The sequence below is a fragment of the Notamacropus eugenii genome, chromosome 2 (assembly GCF_028372415.1).
Source record: "Notamacropus eugenii isolate mMacEug1 chromosome 2, mMacEug1.pri_v2, whole genome shotgun sequence".
In the NCBI taxonomy this organism is placed as follows: domain Eukaryota; kingdom Metazoa; phylum Chordata; class Mammalia; order Diprotodontia; family Macropodidae; genus Notamacropus; species Notamacropus eugenii.
In genome coordinates, this window is record NC_092873.1 from 378,693,640 (window position 1) to 378,713,842 (window position 20,203).

At 41.5% G+C, this 20,203-nt stretch overlaps 1 protein-coding gene across 3 annotated transcripts in view; it reads right to left on the reverse strand.

Moving 5' to 3' along the window:
* KCNN3 (potassium calcium-activated channel subfamily N member 3) overlaps nt 1–20,203 on the reverse strand; it is a 282,492-nt gene that overhangs the window by 104,522 nt on the left and 157,767 nt on the right. Inside the window, exon 1 of one of the 3 annotated variants that reach the window (XM_072647121.1) lies at nt 8,831–15,433. The exons of 1 other annotated variant lie outside the window; for it this stretch is intronic. In XM_072647121.1, the coding sequence (XP_072503222.1) occupies nt 8,831–8,866 (36 nt within the window). In that variant the 5' untranslated portion in view covers nt 8,867–15,433. Of the gene's footprint in view, nt 1–8,830; nt 15,434–20,203 lie in introns of those variants that run through there. One more of the 3 variants, XM_072647122.1, reaches the window with a different exon arrangement.

The window sequence follows — 20,203 nt, forward strand, 5'->3', positions numbered from 1 at the left end:
TTCTATAGGTTCAATGCCCTCAAAAAGCTTGAGAGAGAAGAACCTTGTCAGAATTAAGAGCATTTCAGTAAAGCTACAAAGGAGAGAGCTGTGGGGTTGAAAGCAGGTGATCTAATGCGGAGAAACTCCTAAGATGTGTATCTCTACTAGGAAACAAGCCCTTTACGGGTTTCATACTATTAAAGTAACTTCCCCTGGCAGTCAATAGTGAACATTCATTTGACTCAAGCAGTGACATGTACTGCTTGTAGTTTGAATCTTGACAGCTTCCAACCCTGGGATGCAGGAGAAACCCAGGATCTGGGACATCCTGTCACATTTGCTTCGACTGAGTTCTTTAACATCGTAACTCATTAAAGAATGTCTAGTGTACTTCTGATTATCCGAATCAGTACTTTTTTGTGCTGATTTTTTATTTTCATTTTTTTCCTAAAGGCAGGGACTACTACTCTACCTCCTCATCTCTGCCTCCTGACTTTCTTCAAGTCCCAGACAAAGCCCATCTTCAAGAAGCTTTTCCTGATCCCCCTTAACGCTAGGGCCTTACCTCTATTAATTATCTCCAATTTATCCTATTTCTTGCTTGTAGGTAGCTGTTTACATGTTGTCTCCACTATCAGATAGGGAGTTTCTTGAGTGTAAAACTGCCTTCCTTTATATTCCTAGCACTTAACACAGTGCCTAGAACATAGCAGGCACCCAAGCATTGCTTGGTGGGTTGTTGTTACTAAGGGAAGTCATGGTGTGGTGGAAAAGTGCAGCTGATTTCAGATCCAAAGGCCTGGGTTTGAATACTGATTGCTGTGTAGAAGTGGATGGACTGAGTCAATATCCCTTTATAGTTTATTCATCTATAAAATGGATGATAAGAATACCTTGTTCTGGTGTAATGAATGCAGTTCAGGATTTGGAGCCAGAAAGATGTGGATTTAAATCTTTCCTCAGGTATTTATTACTATGTGCTCTTGGGCAAGTCACCTGACCTCTATGGTGGTCAATTCCCTTACCTTCAAAAAGAGGAAGTTGGACTCCATGATCTTTAAGGTCCATTCCATTTCTAAATCTATGATCCTATGACCTCTCAGAGTGGCTATGGGGATCATGTGAGATGACATATAAAGCACTTCGTAAACCTTTAAGTGTCATCTAAAGGTCTGCAATTGTTATCATCATCATCATCACTATTCAGAATAAATAAAAGCTTATCATTGAGTCATCGCATTTTTATGTCATTCTATTTGGAAAGCTTCAAGGCCTATTTAAGCAAAATCTTTCATAAAAATGTTCTCCACTGTTGGCTGCTTAGCTATTTACAAATGGGGGAAAAACCCTTTCATTCTTGAGCAAAGCTGTATTTTCTTAAAATTAAGCAAGAGAAAACTGGAAAAGCTTTTAAAAATATTCTACTGTTCCCTCTTTCCAGGAGGGGGAAAAACACTGGAGTGGAAATTTCTATCTTTTTTCCATAGACAAGAAAAAAACAAAAGGAGAAAATAAAAGATACATATTTTTAAAAAATAATACTACTTTTTAAAGAAAACCTTTCCCTTGAGCAAGTAGCCTGCATGCACACCATTATGATGAGGGTTTCCATGGAAACGACATCAAAAGTCCAGTAATACCTAATTAGGTTTCTCCAGAGTACAACAGCTGATTGCTAGTGATGAAATGAGCCCCCGGGTTTGCTGTGATGGTTAACATACAATTTCCCATCCACAAACACACCATGAAATCTGGGGGAGAAAAAAGGAAGGAACCAGGAAAACCTGGCCAAGAAAGAGAGATTGGCACATGCTAAGAGCTTGTTTCCAAAGAGAGGAGATGAGTGAATAAGCGTATACTTCAGAGAAGGTCTGGAAGAGTGTGCCAGGAGATGTGGGACGGGGCCCATCACAGGTGCTTTGCTTCAAAGGAGATCTTGCCTATTAGCCAACTCTGTGCACCTTTCTTTAAATAGAAAAAGCCTTCCCAATCTCCAACCACCTCTGACTGAATGAGTTTCATAGCACTGGGACAGTACAATTTAATTGATCAAACGTTTATAAGTGCATTTTACTACCAGACACTGTACAAGGCACTGGGGATATGCAGGTGAAAATGAGAGTCCCTGCCCTCAAAGAGCTTACATTTTACCGAGAGGATGCAATGTGATCACCGAAAAGTAAATACAAAGTAATTTTAAGAGATGGAGAGTGTGCTATTATGGGGGTGGGAGGGGAGCCAAGAAGGATGAGAAGAGCCTTCATTTCAGAGGTGGTATCTAAGCTAGGCTTTGAAAGGAACTAGGACTCCTTGGAGGTAGGGAGGGAAAGGGAGTGAATTCCAGACATTAGGTAACACTTGGACAAAGGCAAAGATGAGAGATGGAAAGAGCAGAATGGCACAATGTATACAGCAACCAGCCCTGGAGTCAGGAGGATCTCAGTCTAAAGCTAACCTCAGACCCTTAGTAGCTGTGTGACCCCAGCCAAGTCACTCAATTCTGATTGCCTCCCAAAGAAAAAAAAGGAAAGAGCAAAACAGTTTGATTGGAAAGTGGAGATTGTTAAGGAGAATAATAGGAAATTAGACTTAGAAGTAGAAAGGGTAGTCAAATTGTGAAAGCTTTATTTGCCCAGCTGAGGAGGCTCTTCTAGAGGCAAATATGATGTCATTGGTGTAATGCCTGAAATCAACCCTTTTTGGTGGGAGGTTAAGGGAAGGTTTCCCCAAGGTCAAGTTGACAGAGCAGTTGTCAAGTAGGTCATCCAGTCTAGTCCCAAGCAGCCAGTTTAACACTTTCACTGGGGTCTTGCTTTCCTGTCTGTCAGACACCAGTGGGGAGCTAAAATATTTTCTTTTATTTCTAGGCCCTTGAAAATGAAAACCTGGTTATAGCATTCAAAACACAATTTACTGGATTGTTCATTGAACATTTTTTTTATTAAATGGCAGTTGGCCCTAACTATAAAACCCTTTAAAGTAACAACACTCAAATTTTTATAGTGCTTGATAGTTGACAAAATATTTTCTCCCCAACAACCTCTTTGAAGTAAATAGCACACACATCATTATTCCTATTTTGTAGAAGAGGAAATCGAGGCACAGAAAGATAAAGTGATTTGCCCAAGATATCATAGCTAATAAGTTGTGGAAAAGGACTTAATAACAATAGCACTGATTGCTGTTTCTATAATGCTTTAAAGTTGGCAAAACACTTTTAGTTTAGTTAGCTAGATTGGGGTCCAGAAATCCTGAGCTCAATCCTCCTTCTGATCCGTTTTAGCTGTGTGACGTTGTCCAAGTTTCTTACCAGTGCCCCAGTGTGGTTGATCTACATTTTATTGAGAGAGTTTCTTTCCCTAAGCCTGTGAACCAAGAAAGGTCTTGGACCAAAAGAAGAAAAATCCTTTAGTATTCATCTTGAGGAGTTAAAATCTTGTTGGGAAGAGATCATGCCTTGAGAATGTATGGCCAAGGTCGCAGGGATTATCTTTCTGTCTTTTATTTCCTTTTATTTATTTACTTATCTATTTACTTCCTTCATTCACTTATTTTTGACTACAGAGGCACTGTGATAGTCCTGCTGCTCAAAGATAACTTGTCATTATAGATGACCTTTTCTCATCTCTTTCAATCTTTTGTTTCCTTTTAATTATGTATTTACTTTTTTATCTATTTACTTACTTTTTTCTTTAGTCATTCATTTATTCATTTTTTTGACCACAGAGGCACCATTTGTCATAGGCCTACTCCTCAAAGATACCTTATCTTTATAAATAGCCTTCTTTCAAATTGTTAGGAGGTTGCCACATCGAACTCAAAAGCATGTGTAGAATCACTGTTTGAATGGCGGTCATGCTGTAAAGCTGGCTCAATTTCTAGATGAAATTAGGATGGAGGCGTTTTCTCAGCATCCTACTGTGAAGGTTGCAGGGGTGTGTACTGGAAAGAGCTCTAAGCTGAGGAGCAGAAAGCCTGGGTTCTACTCAGAGGTATGCTAGTAAATATTTAACAATCAGTCCTCCAAGATGCATGACATACTGTTCAGTTTAGTTTGTATTATTAGCACTTCCTCCATCACTTTCTTAAGTCTAGAACATCAACAAAACAGTAAGGCATACCTTGACTTGTAGGGTTGGCTGATTTCAGAGGCAGTAAATTCTCATGCTGAAAATTTAAGAGTCTGCTTTTTTTTTGAGTTAACTCACCCTTGATTCTAGGCCTAGCTCAGCCACTTACTTGTAATAAGGATAAACGTAAATAGAGTAGCCCTCAGGTCCAAAAAATCAATTATACGAAGTGCAGGATGGGGTAAACATGACTTGAAAGCACATTTTACATAAAGAAGACCTGGGAGTTTTAGAGGACTATGAACTCAAAATGGGTCAGAATAGGAGTGGAGAACCCCTGAGGCCTCAAGGCCACATGTAGCCCTCTAAGTCCTCAAGCGTAGTCCTTTGACTGAACCCAAACTTCACAGAACAGATCCCCTTAATAAAAGGACTTGTTCCATGTGGCCTCAAGGCTGCAGGTTCCCCACCCCTGGGTCAGAAGCATGATGGGGCAGCCTAAAGGGTCTAGTAGGCAATCTTAGACCACATTAACAAAAGTATAGTAGCCAAAACAAAGACAAAACAGTCTTGCTAATCTGTACCCTGGTCAAGGCATGTCTGGAGTAGTGATAATAACTGGTGAAATTCATAAAATACTTTCAGGTTTGCCAAATATTTTACATACATCATCTCATAAGATAAATGTTGCAATCTGGTTGAGGTGCAGCATTTTAAAAGGGAGTAACTATAATGTGTGCAGAGGAGAGAAACCTGGATAGTGAGGGGATTCAAGTTTATTCCATGCCAGGAACATTTGAAGGAACTAGGAATGTTTATCAAGCAAAAGAGAAGACTTAAAGAGTATATGAATACTATTTTCAAATACATGAAAGGTTATTAAATGGGAGGGAGAAGTGACTTGCTCAGCCTATCAAGGCAGAACTAGGTACAATGTGCAGAAGGGAAAAGGGACGTAAAATTTTGCTCCAGGTAAGGAAAACTTTCTAAACAATTGGAACTGTCCATAAATGGGCACTAGGCCTGGAGTTAGGAAGACTCATCTTCCTGAGTTCAAATCTGGCCTCAGATATCATCCTGGGCAAATCACTTAATTCTGTTTGCCTCAGTTTCCTCATCTATAAAATCAGCTGGAGAAGGAAATGTCAAACCACTCTAGGATCTTTGCCAAGAAAACCCCAGATGGGGTCACAGAGAGTTGGACATGACTAAAAAACAACTGAACAACAAATTGGTTGCCTCTGGGTCTAGTAAACTCCTATTACCAGAGTTACTTAAGCAGAAGCGAGGTGGCCTCCGGTTAAGGATGTTGTAGAGAGGATTCATGATCTCATTAGGGATTTGTATCAGGAGACCTCTGAGTCTTGCTTTCCAGCTCCTGCCTCTGTCCATATCTTTGCAAAGGCTGTTCATCAACAAGCATTTATTAAGCAATTATTAGGTTCCAGGCACTGTACTAGGTAATGAGGATACAAAGACAGGAGTGAAATGGTTCCTGTTCTAGGAGACTTTGCATCTAGCCTGGAATGTAACATGTACTTAGAAACACATACAAAATGAATACAAGGTGATAGAGGGGAGTATAGGGCATTGGCGATTGGAAATCAGCCCAGGCTTCATGGGACTTGACTAAGTCATGAAGGAAACTAAGGTTTTTGCTATAAAGTGGTGAGAAGGAAGTGAATTTCAGGCTTGGGGAACAGTCAGTGTGAAAGGCTGCCCATGAGACCAGTTTGACTGAATTGTAGGTATGTGGAGGGGAATAAAGTGTAAAAGGGGTGGAAAGACATATTGGGTACAGGTTATGAAGGACTTCAGAAGACATAACAAATGCCAAGGAGTCTCTATTGGATCCTTAAGTAACAGGAATTCATTGGAGTTTCTTAAGTAGGTAGTGATGTGATCAGATTGTGCTTTAGGCAAATCATGGTGGTAGCTGTGGATTAGAGTGGGGAGATACTGGAAGCAGGGAAACCAATTAGTAAGCTAGTGCTATAGTCCAGGTGAGAGGTGAAAAGGGCTTGAACTAAAATGGTGGCTGAGGAGAGAAAGGGATGAATGTCAGACAGAATATGGTGATAAAAATACAATCTGGCAACTGAGTGGATATTGAGAGAAGCAAAAGTGAAGAGTTAAGGATGTTACCAAGATTCCAAACACCAGTGACTCAAAGGATGGTGGAAAAGGGGAAATTAAGAGAAGGGATGGTTTGGGGCAGCAAGGGAATGAATTTTGGACATATTGAATTTGCCTCAAATTTCAGTTCCTCTTCCTTCTTGTGCCATACATTGCTAAGGATAAGGGTTGTTAGGGGATGGCTGACCATGGACCCATTTCCCCTTCTAGACTCTTTAGCAATATGTTGGCCCAGATAACTGGTCATGTTCTTTGGTAGCTGAGCCACCTCCTGGGGAGGGTTTGGGGGGGAGGGGGTCTGTTCCTACCATGCAGGATTTTGTTTTTTGCTCATCAGTTTGTTTCTTTAAAAAGCTGCTGGCACTGGTTCTCATCACTCAAGAGTGAGGTAATTGGCTTGTTAGAATTCTCCTCCACCCGCTGTCGAGGAGATGTGAGAGAGCCCAGTCCCAGGCAGAGAAATAAGTCTCTCACATATGCTTTTGAAATCATCCTGCATCTGCTTGCCTGACTGAAAAGCACATCAGGTAGCTTGGTCATGGCAGATGAAACATGAAAATGCAGGTGAGAGCTGTGGCCTGCCTGCTGGCTCCCAGCAAGGGGCAGGGGGGAGATGGCTGGTCATCATGATCTCACATCACAGAAAGCCTATGAGCTGCCCTTGCTTTGAGCTCTGTGTCCCTACGAAAGGGTCCCTGATCTGATTACTGGCTTGCTTCTGGATTCTTGCCAAGATGCCATTGGCAGCTCTGTTATATCCAGAGTGGGAATAAGATCCAGTTGTTGGTAAGTAATACAAAAGGGTACCCTGCCTCTCTAGTTCTCCAGGGGGTAGCTCCACCTTGACATCCCCCCAACCCCAAGTACCACCAATACAATACATCCAAAATGGAGCTCATGGCCAGAAATCCCCCCTCTTTGCTGCACCACTGTTCCACTTTTTCCACTACTGTTCACTCACTTTCCCAGGCTCAAAGCCTTTGATTCTTTCCTCTCCCTCACATTTGCTACTCAATCGGTCACCAAGGTCTGCCATTGCTGCCTCCTTCTCATCTCTCCCATTCTTGCCTTTCTCTCTATCCCCACTGCAGCCCAGGGCAGAACATGACTTCAGTACTACCCACCTCGACCAATGTAATCATTCCCTCTTCCTCCCGCCTCCACTCTTTTCCTTTCCTCCAATGCCAGGGTAATCTCCCTTATGTGCATATCTGGCTATGTCAGCATTTTGCTCAAAAACCTTTAACGGTTCCCCACTGCTTTTGCTCATGTTACTTCCATATGCTAAGAATGCCTTTCCCCTACCTTTCCACCTGCTGAAATTCTACCCATTCTTTCAAACCCAAATCCAATGTCATCTTTTCTAGAAAGCCACCCCTCCGCTTCTAGTCATAAGGAGCTTTTCTTCCTCAGAACTCACGTAGCATCTTGCAGTTAGTCAACATTTATTAAGTATCTTACTATTTTATTATAGCTGTTTATGTATTTGTCATATCCCCATACTAGAAATTAATTTCATGTGGGCAGGAACCATGCCTTATCTAAACCTTGTCCTACCTTCAATGCTTAGCTTTATGGGGTGGGCACCTAATAAAGGTTTGTTGAATTGAACTAGTAGCCAGGGAGAGGGGGAGAAATGTTCCCCAAAGACCAAGGAGAAAGGTGTGGGAACAGAGAGGACCTGGAGGGAACAGAGCAGTGTGCTAAACGAAGCCAGCTGTGGCTCCTTCTCCCGGCCATGCCAGCTGTTCCTCCTTCAGCTGACGGGGCAATGGCAAATTTCTGCTCTTGCAGGAAAAAGGCAATTCTGAATGGGTAATTTCCTGAAAAGTTTTAAATTTATTTCTAGATGGAAGATTTTGCAGACTATGTTGGGTTTTGGTGGGTTTGGGGGTGGCTGGGGAAAAGTACAGAGATGAGTAGAGTTGGTAGCTGCAAAGTAAAGATTCAGGAATAGTCCTCTAAATGGTCTGTTAATTTGAGTCTGGGACAGCTAGGTGATGCAAGTGGATGGAGCACTGGCCCAGGAATCAGGAGTACCTGAGTTCAAATCCAGTTTTAGACACTTAATAGAAATGTGACACTGGGTAAGTCACTTAAATAAGAAATAAAATTTAAATTTGTATCCCTCCAACTTACAGTGTCCTCTTCCACTAAATTACCTCATATTTCTATCTGACCCCTAACTTTCACTCAAGGGTCTTTTTCTGTTTGACATCCCCAGGACCAAACCAAGACACAAGCTTCGTACCTTGTACTTTCCCCCACTAGGGACTTCTCCAGGTATCCCACCTGGTATTCCCATCTCCTACCTCCCTAGAAGTCTCCCTTGCCCATACCTTGGCCTGCCTCCTATGAGGTGGGTATCCCAGGTTACAACAAAATCATGGGGTTGGACCTTGAAGGAGGGCCTGGAAGAGTCTAATTATATGCTTCCTTCAATGGACCTTTCAGAAATCTCTGATCCTACCTGGACTCACTCTTCAGAGATTACGATTCTCCCATCTCCTCAAACTCTCTTCTGAACTTCTGAACACCTGACCACCAATTTATAAATGCTGTTCCCTAACTACCCACTCCTTTATTCTCATTACCCCCTCAACCCTACCCCTCCAATATCCTACCCCTATGATGTCCCGCACCTTGCATTGTGCTCTCTGGAATGCCTGCTCCATCATTAACCACTTCTTCTCATTCTAGACCTATTCCTTTTTCACTTTTCCCATCTTTTGGCACTCACTGAGACCTTGTTCTTTCCTGATGACCATCCTTCCAGTACTGGTTACATGCTTTCTCATCCCCTCCATCCCCCCCAAACCTTGATCCGTTGGTAATGGTGAGGGAGTTAGAATATTCTTTGCTCCCAACTGTCATTTTTAGAACCTCCTTCTATCACCATCACTCAGCAAGCTCTCCTCCTTTGAGGTTCATTCAATACAAATTAATCACACAGTCCAGAACCTGGCAGTTATCTACTAACTCCCAGAACATTCTTTCTCTTTCCTGAATGAAGCCAATGCCTGGTTCATAGTCTTCCTCTCCATCCCAACTCCTGTCCTCATACTAGGGGATTACGACACACATTTTGATGCTCCCTCAAATACCTTAACTTCACAGCTCCTTGATGTACTCACCTCCTCCACTCTACATCAACAATATGCAGAGATGGTCAAACCCCTGATTTTGCCATCATCCACCAAGTTTTACTTACATGTTAAAGAACTATAAAAATTGTCTTCTGATCATAATCTTTCTACATTCTATCTTTCCCTCTGCCTTATGACTCCTTAACTGTGCTCTTAACCCTCATTGTGACTTCCACTCCTTCCACCAGTATGTTTGGGGTTTTTTTAGGTCATTACCATTGCACTGGCTACACTGCCCACCCATCCTTCCCTTGGTGAGCCAGTTCAACTCTACCCTCGATCGCACCCTGCCAAACTCCACCATCTACCTCCTCTGATCCTATTCTCATGCCATTGAACAAAGCAAGAAAAAAGGCATGAAACCTTGCTGATTGGATCCACTACAAATTAATCTTACATAACCTCAACGGAGCCCACACTATGACAAGATAATCCTTTTATACTTCCTTAATTGATTTGCTGTCCCACTCACCACAGTGGCCATTCTAAACCTTTCCATCCGTCCTCAAGCCCTGCTCTCTGCTGAGGACCTCACCTCATACTTCACTGAAAAAAATGGAGACCATTTACTAAGTCCTCCCTTCCCTCCCCTACTTATCTCACATCACTCACCTTGCATCACTCAGATATGTTCCTCAATATCTTTTCATTCCTCCTGTCTTACATGAAGAGGTGATCTTTCTCCTTGCCATGGTCACCTTTGCAATGTGTGCCCTTGATGCCATCCTTTCCTATTTTCTCTGGCAGATTGCCCCCACTTTATCCTCAGTCTCTAATTTTTTATCTCTCCCTATTGGTGCTCCCTCCTTATCTCTCCCTATCTATTGGTTTCTTCTCTGCTGCCTACAAACATGCTAACATCTTTCCATCTTTAAAAACCATCACTTGATTCAACCATCTCCACTAGCTACCATACAATATCTCTCCTTCCCTACTTGGCTACCCTTCTCCTTGAGAAAATCATCTACACTGGATACATCTATTTCCTCTACTTTCACCTCTGTGATCTGGCTTTTAATCTCATCATGTTTTAAACTTCCCTCTAGCAGTGGTTCCTTAATTGTCAAATCTAATGGCCTCTTCTCAGCCTTCATTCTTCTTGGCCTCTCTGTAAACTTTGACATGGCTGATCACCATGTCTTCTTTCCTACACTTTCTTCTCTATGATTGTATGACACACTTCCCTTGTGTCTTCCTAGAGGTAGCTAAGTGGTACAATGAATAGAGTCACTGGACATGAGTTCAAGTCTAGCCTCAGAAACTTGACAGCTATGTGACCTTGGGCAAGTCACTTAATCTCTGTTTGCTTCATTTTTCTCATCTATAAAATGGAAATGATGATAAAAACAGTACCTACCTCCTCCCGAGGGTTGCTATGAGGATAAAATGAAATAATATTGTAAAGCACTTTGTAAAGAACTTATGAAGTTCTTTACTTAAAGAACCACTTAAAGAACCATATGAAATAATATTCTTATTATCTGTCAGACTACTTCTCAGTCTCCATTGCTGGATCTTCATTCAAATCATGCCCACTTGTCTGTAAGGTTCTGTCCTGAGCCCTCTTCTCTTTTTGCTGTAGCGTGCTATCTTAGTTGGTAACTTCATCAGTCTCAATGGATAAAATTATCAGCAATTCAATTATTGGCGGCTAGGTGGTACAGTGGATAGAGCCCTAGACCTGGATTCAAGAAGACCTGAGTTTAAATCCAGCCTCATATATTCACTATGTGACTTTGAGCAGTCACTTAATCTCTGTTTCCTTCAGTTTCCTCAATTATAAAAGGGGGAAACAATCATATTTACCTCCCAGGGTTATTGTGAGGATCAAATGAGATAATATTGTAAAGTACTTAACAGTGCCTGGCACATAGCAGGCACTCTATAAATGCTAGCAATGTCATCATCATCATCATCGTCATCGTCATCTCTATGTAGATGATTCCACATCTATGGATCCAGTCCTAGTCTCTCTCCTGAGCACCAGACTTACATCTCCAACTCTCTTTTGGACATCTCCAACTGAATGTCCCATAGACATCTCAAGCTTAACATATCCAGAACAGAGCTCATTTTTTTCCCCTAAAATTCTCCCCTCTTCCCAATTTTTCTATCACTCTCAAAGGCACCACCATCCTCCCAGTCACCCAGGCTCTTAATATCACTGTCATCTTGGATTCTTCATTCTGACTCATACTTCCCACTCTGTCACACTCAATCTCTTGTCGGATTTTGACAGAATTTTCCTTGTACATGTGGTCTTTTCTCTACTCATACAGGTAGAACTATACTTCAGGTCCTCATCGCCTCTCACCTGGAGTATCACAATATCCTTCTAACTGCTCTCCACTCTAGTCTATCCTCCATTTCACTGCAAGTGACTTTTCTGCAGCATAATGTTAGTCTGATCATGGTGGCACTGTCCCCCAGCCTCCTTATTACCTCCAGGATCATATATTTAAAACTCTGTTTGGCATTTAAAACCTTTTAAAATGTAACCCCATCCTGCCTTGCCAGCCTCCTTACACTTTACTGTCCCACTGGTAATCTATGGTCCAGCCATATTGGCCATATGTTGCTCTTTGCACATGATTGTCTACCTTCTGACTCTGTGTTTTTGCAATGCTTGTCCTCATGCCTTGAATACTCCATCCTCATCCACAAATACTCCTTCTCTCTGAGATCACCTTCGATGTACTTTGTATATATCAAGTATGCACCTAGTCATTTACATGTTGCTCCCCTGTGAGCTTTTTGAGGGGGGACTGTCTTTTGCTTTCCTTTGCATCCCCAGCATATAGCATGCTACCTGGCACATCATAAGTATTTAATAAATTAGTGTTGATTGACTGACATATCTCACTTCAGAGAAGATAAAATAAAATGGTTGCAGCTCCTTGAAGAGAGAGAATGTTTAGTTTTTCTCTTAGTATTTCCAGTGCACAGTACTTAACACTTAATAGGCATATAATCAATGTGTGATTGATTATATTGCCAGTCATGGCCTCTTTCCTCAGCTCCAGATAGATGGTCATGTGCTAGTTAGGAATCCAAAGTCCAGGTCCTCTCTGCTCCAGCCAAGTGGGTGACAAGTCTGTAGATGATTACATGGGACTTATAGTAAAATTAGGTGGCAAACTAAATGATCTTTAAGGTACCTTCCAAATCTAAGTCCTATCATCTCAAACTACCTGCAGGATGTCCCTTTGGCACCTCTTAGTACATCTAGAACTAAGACGGACTCTAGAGGTCCCTGTTTGGTTGAATCCCATCATTTTATAGATGAGACAACTGAGTCCCAATGACTTGTCCTAAGCGAAACAAGTTGCATACATCAGAGGCTGTGTGTGTTTGTCCTTCATTGCTAAAGAAGATCATGCCTTCAGAGAAATAATGACATGACTTGCACTTGACTTTGTTTTGAGTGAGTGAGGGCTGTGCATGTCACCAGCCTTACTTCTCCTCCACAGAATCCAGTACTGAATCCAGTAACCAGATATTCATCAGGATGACTGAAGATGATCCGGAATGAGGCAATTGGGGTTAAGTGACTTGCCCAAGGTCACACAGCTAGTGAGTGTCAAGTGTCTGAGGTGAGATTTGAAGTTAGGTCTTCCTGACTCCTGCACTGGTGCTCTATCCACTGCACCACTTAGCTGCCCCAACATCAGAGGCTAGATTTGAACTCAAGACTCCTAATTCCACAGCCAATACTCTTCCTATAGTACCATAGTACCTTAAGCTCACACTGTCCAAAACTGAAATTATTTTCTTTCCACTAAACCTGCTTCTCCTTCCAAATTCATTCTTTCTTCCAGTGTCGCAACCACATGCCTCCTCCCATATTCCTGACTTTGGTGCTGTCTTCGATTCTTTCTTCTTCCCTACCTTCCAACCCAAAGCAGTTTCCAAGTCCTGTTGACCTACCCCTGAAAAAGCTCTTTCATCCAGTCATTCTTTCTGTCCCCACTACCACAATCCTACTACAGGTCCTCCTTTCCAACTCAATGAGATCCATTTTGTGGACATAGTCTTAAATGATTCTAATCATTTGTAAGTCTTGAGTCTTCAATGAATCAAAAATCAAAATCTTTTTTAATATGAAAAACACTTTTAATATTTCTAGGATCTATGATTTTGTTGAAGTACTTGGTCCCATCACTGACTTCACTTGAACCCCTTTCACTCCTTAGTTATAGGGGTGGGGAACCTGCAGCCTGGGGGCCACATATGGCCTTCTAGGTCCTTTTGACTGAGTGCAAGTTTTACAGAACAAATTCTTCTATTATGGGGACTTGTTCTGTGAAGCTTGGATTCAGTCAAAGGTCTATACTTGAGGACCTAGAGGGCCACATGTGGCCTTGAGGTCTCAGGTTCCCCAGTCCTGCCTGAGTGGTAAAAAGTTCTAGTGAGCTGCTGTAGATGACAAAATTAATCTCTAGGTAGACCACTCCTTGCTGCCTAGCACTTCCAAAGTGAAATAGGCTGGTCCTTCTTTCAGATTCAGGCCTATGTGGGAAACGTTTCTGCCTTGTTAGAACCTGCTGGCTAAAACCCTTAAGGACCCAGGCTGACCACCATCTTACCAGGAAACATGATCATCAGAATTATCTTGCTTTTTCACAATTTCAATAACTTACTAGTAACTCAGGTTTTTCTGGACATGTGCAAAGGATCCAGAAGTTGTCTGGGGTTTTTTTTTTAAGCCTACCTATTGAAAAAGATCTACCCTGGGAGTGGGAGGTGGGTGTGGTAGAAAGAATTTTGGACTGTATCTCACCCAGTTCTTAACTGGGTCTCAATACATTGCTTTCTTCCTACTCCATGCCCCACCCCCCAGGGTTCTATAGATAGATTTAAAGGTGTCTGTGACCTGAAGTGGGAAAAAAATTACATCTTTGTCTTTCTTCATCTTTGGTTTCCTTCGTAATCCTATGTATTTTTTTTTATGCATTTAAAAGCATTATTCTGAGAAGGGGTAAGTAGGCGTCATCAGACTTTCAAAGGGATCTGGCACACAAGAAAAGTTCAGAAGCCCTGCTCTAACCCAGCTGGCTGGGTAGCCATGGGCTGACTGTTACTCTTCCCAGCTAAGCTCATTCATAAAATATTTGCACTGCCCTCCTCACAGGATTGTTATGTGAAAGCATTCTGAGCAATGTAATGTGCTATAGAAATAGACTTTATTATTTTGTTGTCCTTTCCTGAGGCATATTTGAAGGGTGGTCTTAATTGGAGGGGAAGATCAAAGTCCTTTTCAATCCTGTGACTCTATATATTCAGTGCAAAAAACCAAATGAAATAAGAACCAGATCACCCTTCCCTATTTTTAAGCATTACTGAGGGCCTATTAGACAGTATGCAAAGTAAGATGACTTATGCATCTGTTCCCTCTGAGACCTAATTCTCTTGCTCACCCCAAAAGCCCTGCCAACTCAACCACCCATTGAATAAGAACTACAAGGTACAAATAAATAAATAAATGACATTTCAGCAAAGCCTGCTTTTACGGGAGAATTTTCAATCACAAGCAGGCTGTTGATCGGACCGGCCTGAAATGCCACATTAGTCAGCAGTATTGATGGAGCGCCCATTGTATGCAGAGGACGGCACTCTACCATATGGGTTCATGCTTCACCTGGGCGGGCACAAGGATGCTTCACTACAAACTGTAAGGCGAGTGCTGCCCACTCGGGTTATTTCTAAGCTGGATTCTGTGGACTTACTCACTACATAATGAATAAAACCTATCTCACCCCATCCCCCCCACCAGCTTCTAAGGGGGAAAGATAGACACGATGTGGTCTCCCTTGGCAATCCCATTTCCTCTTACTGTCATCTGTACATGGATGACTCTTAAATCTGCATCATCAGCCCTGATCTCTCTCCTGAGCTGGGAGCCTGCAGAGCTAAGATGAAGGAGCAATGCTGGATCACTCTCAGGTCTTTTCCATCTCTAAAGCCTATGAGCCAATGATCTCAAACTGCCAAGCAGGTTGTCTCTAATTAGATGTTTCCTAGCCCCTCCATGTCCAAATGACATGGTATTAGAACCAGGACTTCTGATAATAAGTCCAAAGCTTTTTCCTCTACCATTTCCTTCCAACCCCACCCCACTCCCATACTTCTTTTTAATTAGGAGGTTTCCTCCCACATTTTCTCCTCCTTCTGGCCTCACTATTTCTTCCAAGGGTTCCACCATTCTCCCATATTTACCATCTTGGATTCTTCCCTCTTTATTACCTTCTACATCTGATCAATTGCCAAGCCTCATCAACTGTCCTCTGAATTACCTCTTTTCTTTACCCTGTTCTTTTCATTCCCACTTTCATAGCCCATTTACAGGTCCTTCTCACCAACTGCCTGGGCCAGGGATAGGCTATTACAATAGCCTTCTTACTGGTCTTTGCCACTACCAAACTCTGCTCCCTCCAAAATATGCTTTACATCTGCTCAAAGCCCTGCAATGGATTCTTGTTGTTTCTGGCACCACCCTATTTTCGCACCCTTCTCTCACACGGTTCCCCTCCAAAGGACTCAACACAGGCTAAATTACTCACTGTTCCCCATTGCCATCTTGACTGTGCTCTCCACCCTCCATACACTTCTTCCATCTGCGACTGTTAAAATTCTTGCCATCCTTTACCTTCAAATGCCTACTTCTACCTCAGGCTTTCCCTGATTGCCCAGGTCAGAAATGATCCTTTCCCCCTCAGACAAATTGAGTCAAAATTTTGCTATGTTTGCTATGTACCTGGCATTGTGCTTAAGTACTAAAAAGAAAAGAAAAGGCAAAAATAGCCTTTGTTCTCAAGGAGATGACATTCTAATGAAGGGGAGACATGTAAACAATATATACATACTACATATAAATATATATGTACGTGTATGTGTCTATTATATAAACACCTACATACAATATATGGTACTATATATACATATACATATACATGTATATTTTATATTACCTGTTTTATATTACTTCTATTTTTCTCTCTCTCTCTATATATATATACATATACATATGCATTCACACACACCTGCATATATGTCCACATACTATGTGCCAGGCACTGTCCTAAACCCAAGGCAAAAGATAGTCCCTGCTATAGTGAGGGAGACAACTTACGAACAACTATGTACAAACATCCTCTAGATAGAATAAAGTAGTCCCTTGGGTGTGGCAGCAGTGACCTGCCCAGGGGGGCAGTCATGTCAGGGGAGAAGGGGACACATATTAGAGATGTTACAAAGGTAGAATGAATAAGAGTTGGCAAGAGATTGTACATGTGGGGTGACTAAGAGTGACCTCAAGGAGCACTCTGTTCATCTTGCTCCTGAACTGTGTATCATGTACTGTGTACTAAAGTCATTGCATGTGGATGGATGTTACCTCACTAGATTGTAAGCTCTGTGAGGGCAGAGACACTTTTTCTCTTTCTATCTTCCAACAACATAGTGTTCTCTGCATATGGTAAGTACTAAGAAAATGCTTGTAGAACTGAATGAAACTCAATTGTTGTTTCTGTTATTGTTTTTGTCCTTCATTCTGAAAGACAACCAATGACATCAGCAGGGCGTCTTGACTTGCGAGTGAATTGATTTTAAGTGATTCAGAGCCATGTGAAATTAACAGGCTCACTTTCTCCTCCAGAGTCATTGGGGTCCAGTAGCAAAACATAGGTCAGGATGACCGGTGATGGCCCCCACCAAAATGAATGGATGCTGACTGAACTGTGGAAATGAATCCTAGTGTCTCTAGGAGAAAGGGCACAGGATTATGTCAAGAGATCTTGGTTTAAATTCTTGCTCTGCCACTATTAGATTCAACAATACAGTCCAATTCAATTCAACAATATCATTCAAGAAACATTTATTAAGTACCAACTCTGTATAATTTAAGTCAATAAACATTGATTAAGGGACTACTACGGGCCAGGGACTACTATGTGCCAGGCACTATGCTAAGGACAGGAGATACAAAAAGAGGCAAAAGATGTTCCCTGCCCTTAAGAAGCTTACAATGGGGAGACAATGAAGAAACTTACAATGGGGGAGACAGTAAGCAAACAAACATATACAAAGCAAGCTATAACAGGATAAATAAGAAATAATTAAAACTGACACTGTGTAACATCTCAGACCCTCCCCACAAGGAGTTTTTATTTTACTGGGTGAAGTACAGCCCATTTACAGAGAATTAGGGAGCAAATAACTTAAAGAGGAAGTGTGCACTAAGTTAACTTCTGTTTGCCTTGGGTTTCTTATCTATACAAGGGGAGGATAATAGCACCTACCTCATAGGTGAGGATGAAAGGAAATAATATTTGTAAAGTACTTTGTAAACTTTGAAGTACCATATAAATGCTAGCTATTGTTGTTAACATTATCAGCCTTATCATTATTATCAATTAAGCCTGGCTAGGCAGGTGGGAACCAGTTTGTGAAGGGCTTTAAATGACAGGCTGAAGAGATTCTATTTCATATTAGAGTCAATAGAGGCGACTGAAGATTTCTGAACTGTGTTGTAACACAATCAGATCTCTGTGTCAGGAATATCAATTCAGCACTGGTGGGGGTAGAGCGTAGATTGGAAAGGGGAGAGCCTGGATGCTGTGAGGCCAATTAGGAGACTTCTGCAATCATCTAGGCATGGGTGATGAGAGCTTGAACTAGAGTAAAGGCTGGATGAGTGAAGAGAAGGGGGAAGATGTGAGAGATTTTGCAAAATGAACCTTGTTAACTGATGGAGAGGGGCATGATGAGAGGAAGGAAAGAGTCCAGGATGACATGCAGGCTGTGAACTGGGATGGCTGGAAGGATGGTGATGTCCTTACGTGAAATAGCAAAGTTTAGAGAAGGGATGGGTTTGGGGTAGGGGTGAGGGCAGGAGGCCAACAGAATGAGTTTCATTTTGTGTTTTCTGAGTCTAAGATGCCTATAGGAAATCTAGAGCTGGATTCTAGATCTAGATGCAGAGTCAGAAAGGACCTGAGTCCAAATTGTTCAACCATAATTGGTGATATAAGATAGGAATTCACTCCAGATGTTAAGGTTACAATAAATACAACTTTGGAGCAGGTAGGTGGCTCAGTGAATAGAGGATTGAGCCTGGACAAGTTCAAATCTGGCCTCAGATACTAGTTTGTGGGGCCCTGACCAAGTCATTTAACCTTGTTTGCTTCCTCATCTGTAAAATGAGCTGGAAAAGAAAATGGCAAATCACTCCAATATCTCTGCCAAGAAAACCCCAAATGTGGTCATGAAGAGTTGGACACAACTCAACAATAAGAATTCAACAAGTTTTTACCTTTTTAGGTAGCTCTGTGTGTGTGTGCATGTGTATGTATGTATCAATATATATGTATGTATGTCAGTATGTTTATAATACAATAGGGCTTGACTAGAAGATTTCTAAAAGTCTAAATCTATAATCCTATCAAATGGCTTTTTATACAGTTAGGGAATAAGGCTTCTATGTAAATTAATTTTACAGATAATTGAAGTTTATACCTTTTATAACCAAAACTCTTTATTTCATCCACTTACATTAGAGTCTCTTGTTAAGTGCTTAATACATTTTCTCACCCCTTTAAAAAGGGCTAAGACATATACAATGGAACCATTTCCTGATCATTTAGCATCATTATTCTGACCATTAATTATTATATAGCAGGCTAAGGAGAATAAATCTTATGCTTCAGTTTCTAGCAGCCCTGCCCCCTGCTTCTTTTAATCTTCTCTCTCAATCCAATTAAATCAGGGAATTTAATTTTATACTCAGTTCTAAACCACTCCCTCCTCCTCCTTCCTCTTTTGAGAAGGGTTCCTTGCCTCTTCTACAGAGTAAGGTGGATGAGTTTTATGACATTTGTTTTCCACAGAGACCACTTTTGTCCACTTCCTTTGTTAGCTGGAAATCTGACCTCTGGATAGAGTAATGTTACTATCCTTTGGGATTTATGTGATGGATAGAGTCTATAACTAAATGCCAAGAGATCTGGGGCACTAGCAGATCTTTGCTCCTCCACATGAACTATGTAACTTAAAGCAAATTACTTTCTCTCTCCAGGCTTCAGTTTATTAAATGTCTACTATGTGTCAGGACCTGTGCTAAGTGCCAGGGATACAAAAAGAAGCAAAAGACAGTCCCTGCCCTCAAGGAGCTTATAAGTTAATGAGAGACAACAAGCAAACAAATATGTATAAACAAGCTAAACAGGAAATAATCAACAGAGGGAAGGCCCTAGAATTAAGGCAGGTTGAAATAGATTTCCTGCAGAAGGAGAGATTTTAGTCTAGGACTTGAAGGAAGTCAGGGAAGCAAGGAGGCTCAGGTGAGGAAGGAGAGCATTCCTTCCTTTCTCAATTTGTAAAAAGAGGGTTGACAAAAAGATCATAAAAATGGGACTAGGTTCCACATGTACAAAAATACTTATAGTAGCTCTCTTTGTGGTGGCCAAGAACTGGAAATCAAGAGGATGCCCATCAATTGGGGGATGACTGAACATCTTGTGACATATGAATGTAATGGAATACTATTGTGCTATAAGAAATGATGAACAGTCAGACTTCAGAGAGGCCTGGAAAGACTTAACATGAACTGATGCTGAGTGAAGTGAACAGAATCAGGAGAACATTGTACAGTAATAGCCACAGTGTGCAAAGAGTGTTTCTGATAGACTTAGCCCTTCACAGCAATGCAAGGACATAAAACATTTCCAAAGGATTTGAGGCAAAATGCCACCCACATCTAGAGAAAGAACCATGGAGCTGGAACACAGAACGAAGCAGATTATTTTCTCTTGTGTTATGTTTTGGTTTGGTTTGGTTTTTCTCATGGTTTCTCCAATTCATTTTCATTCTTCT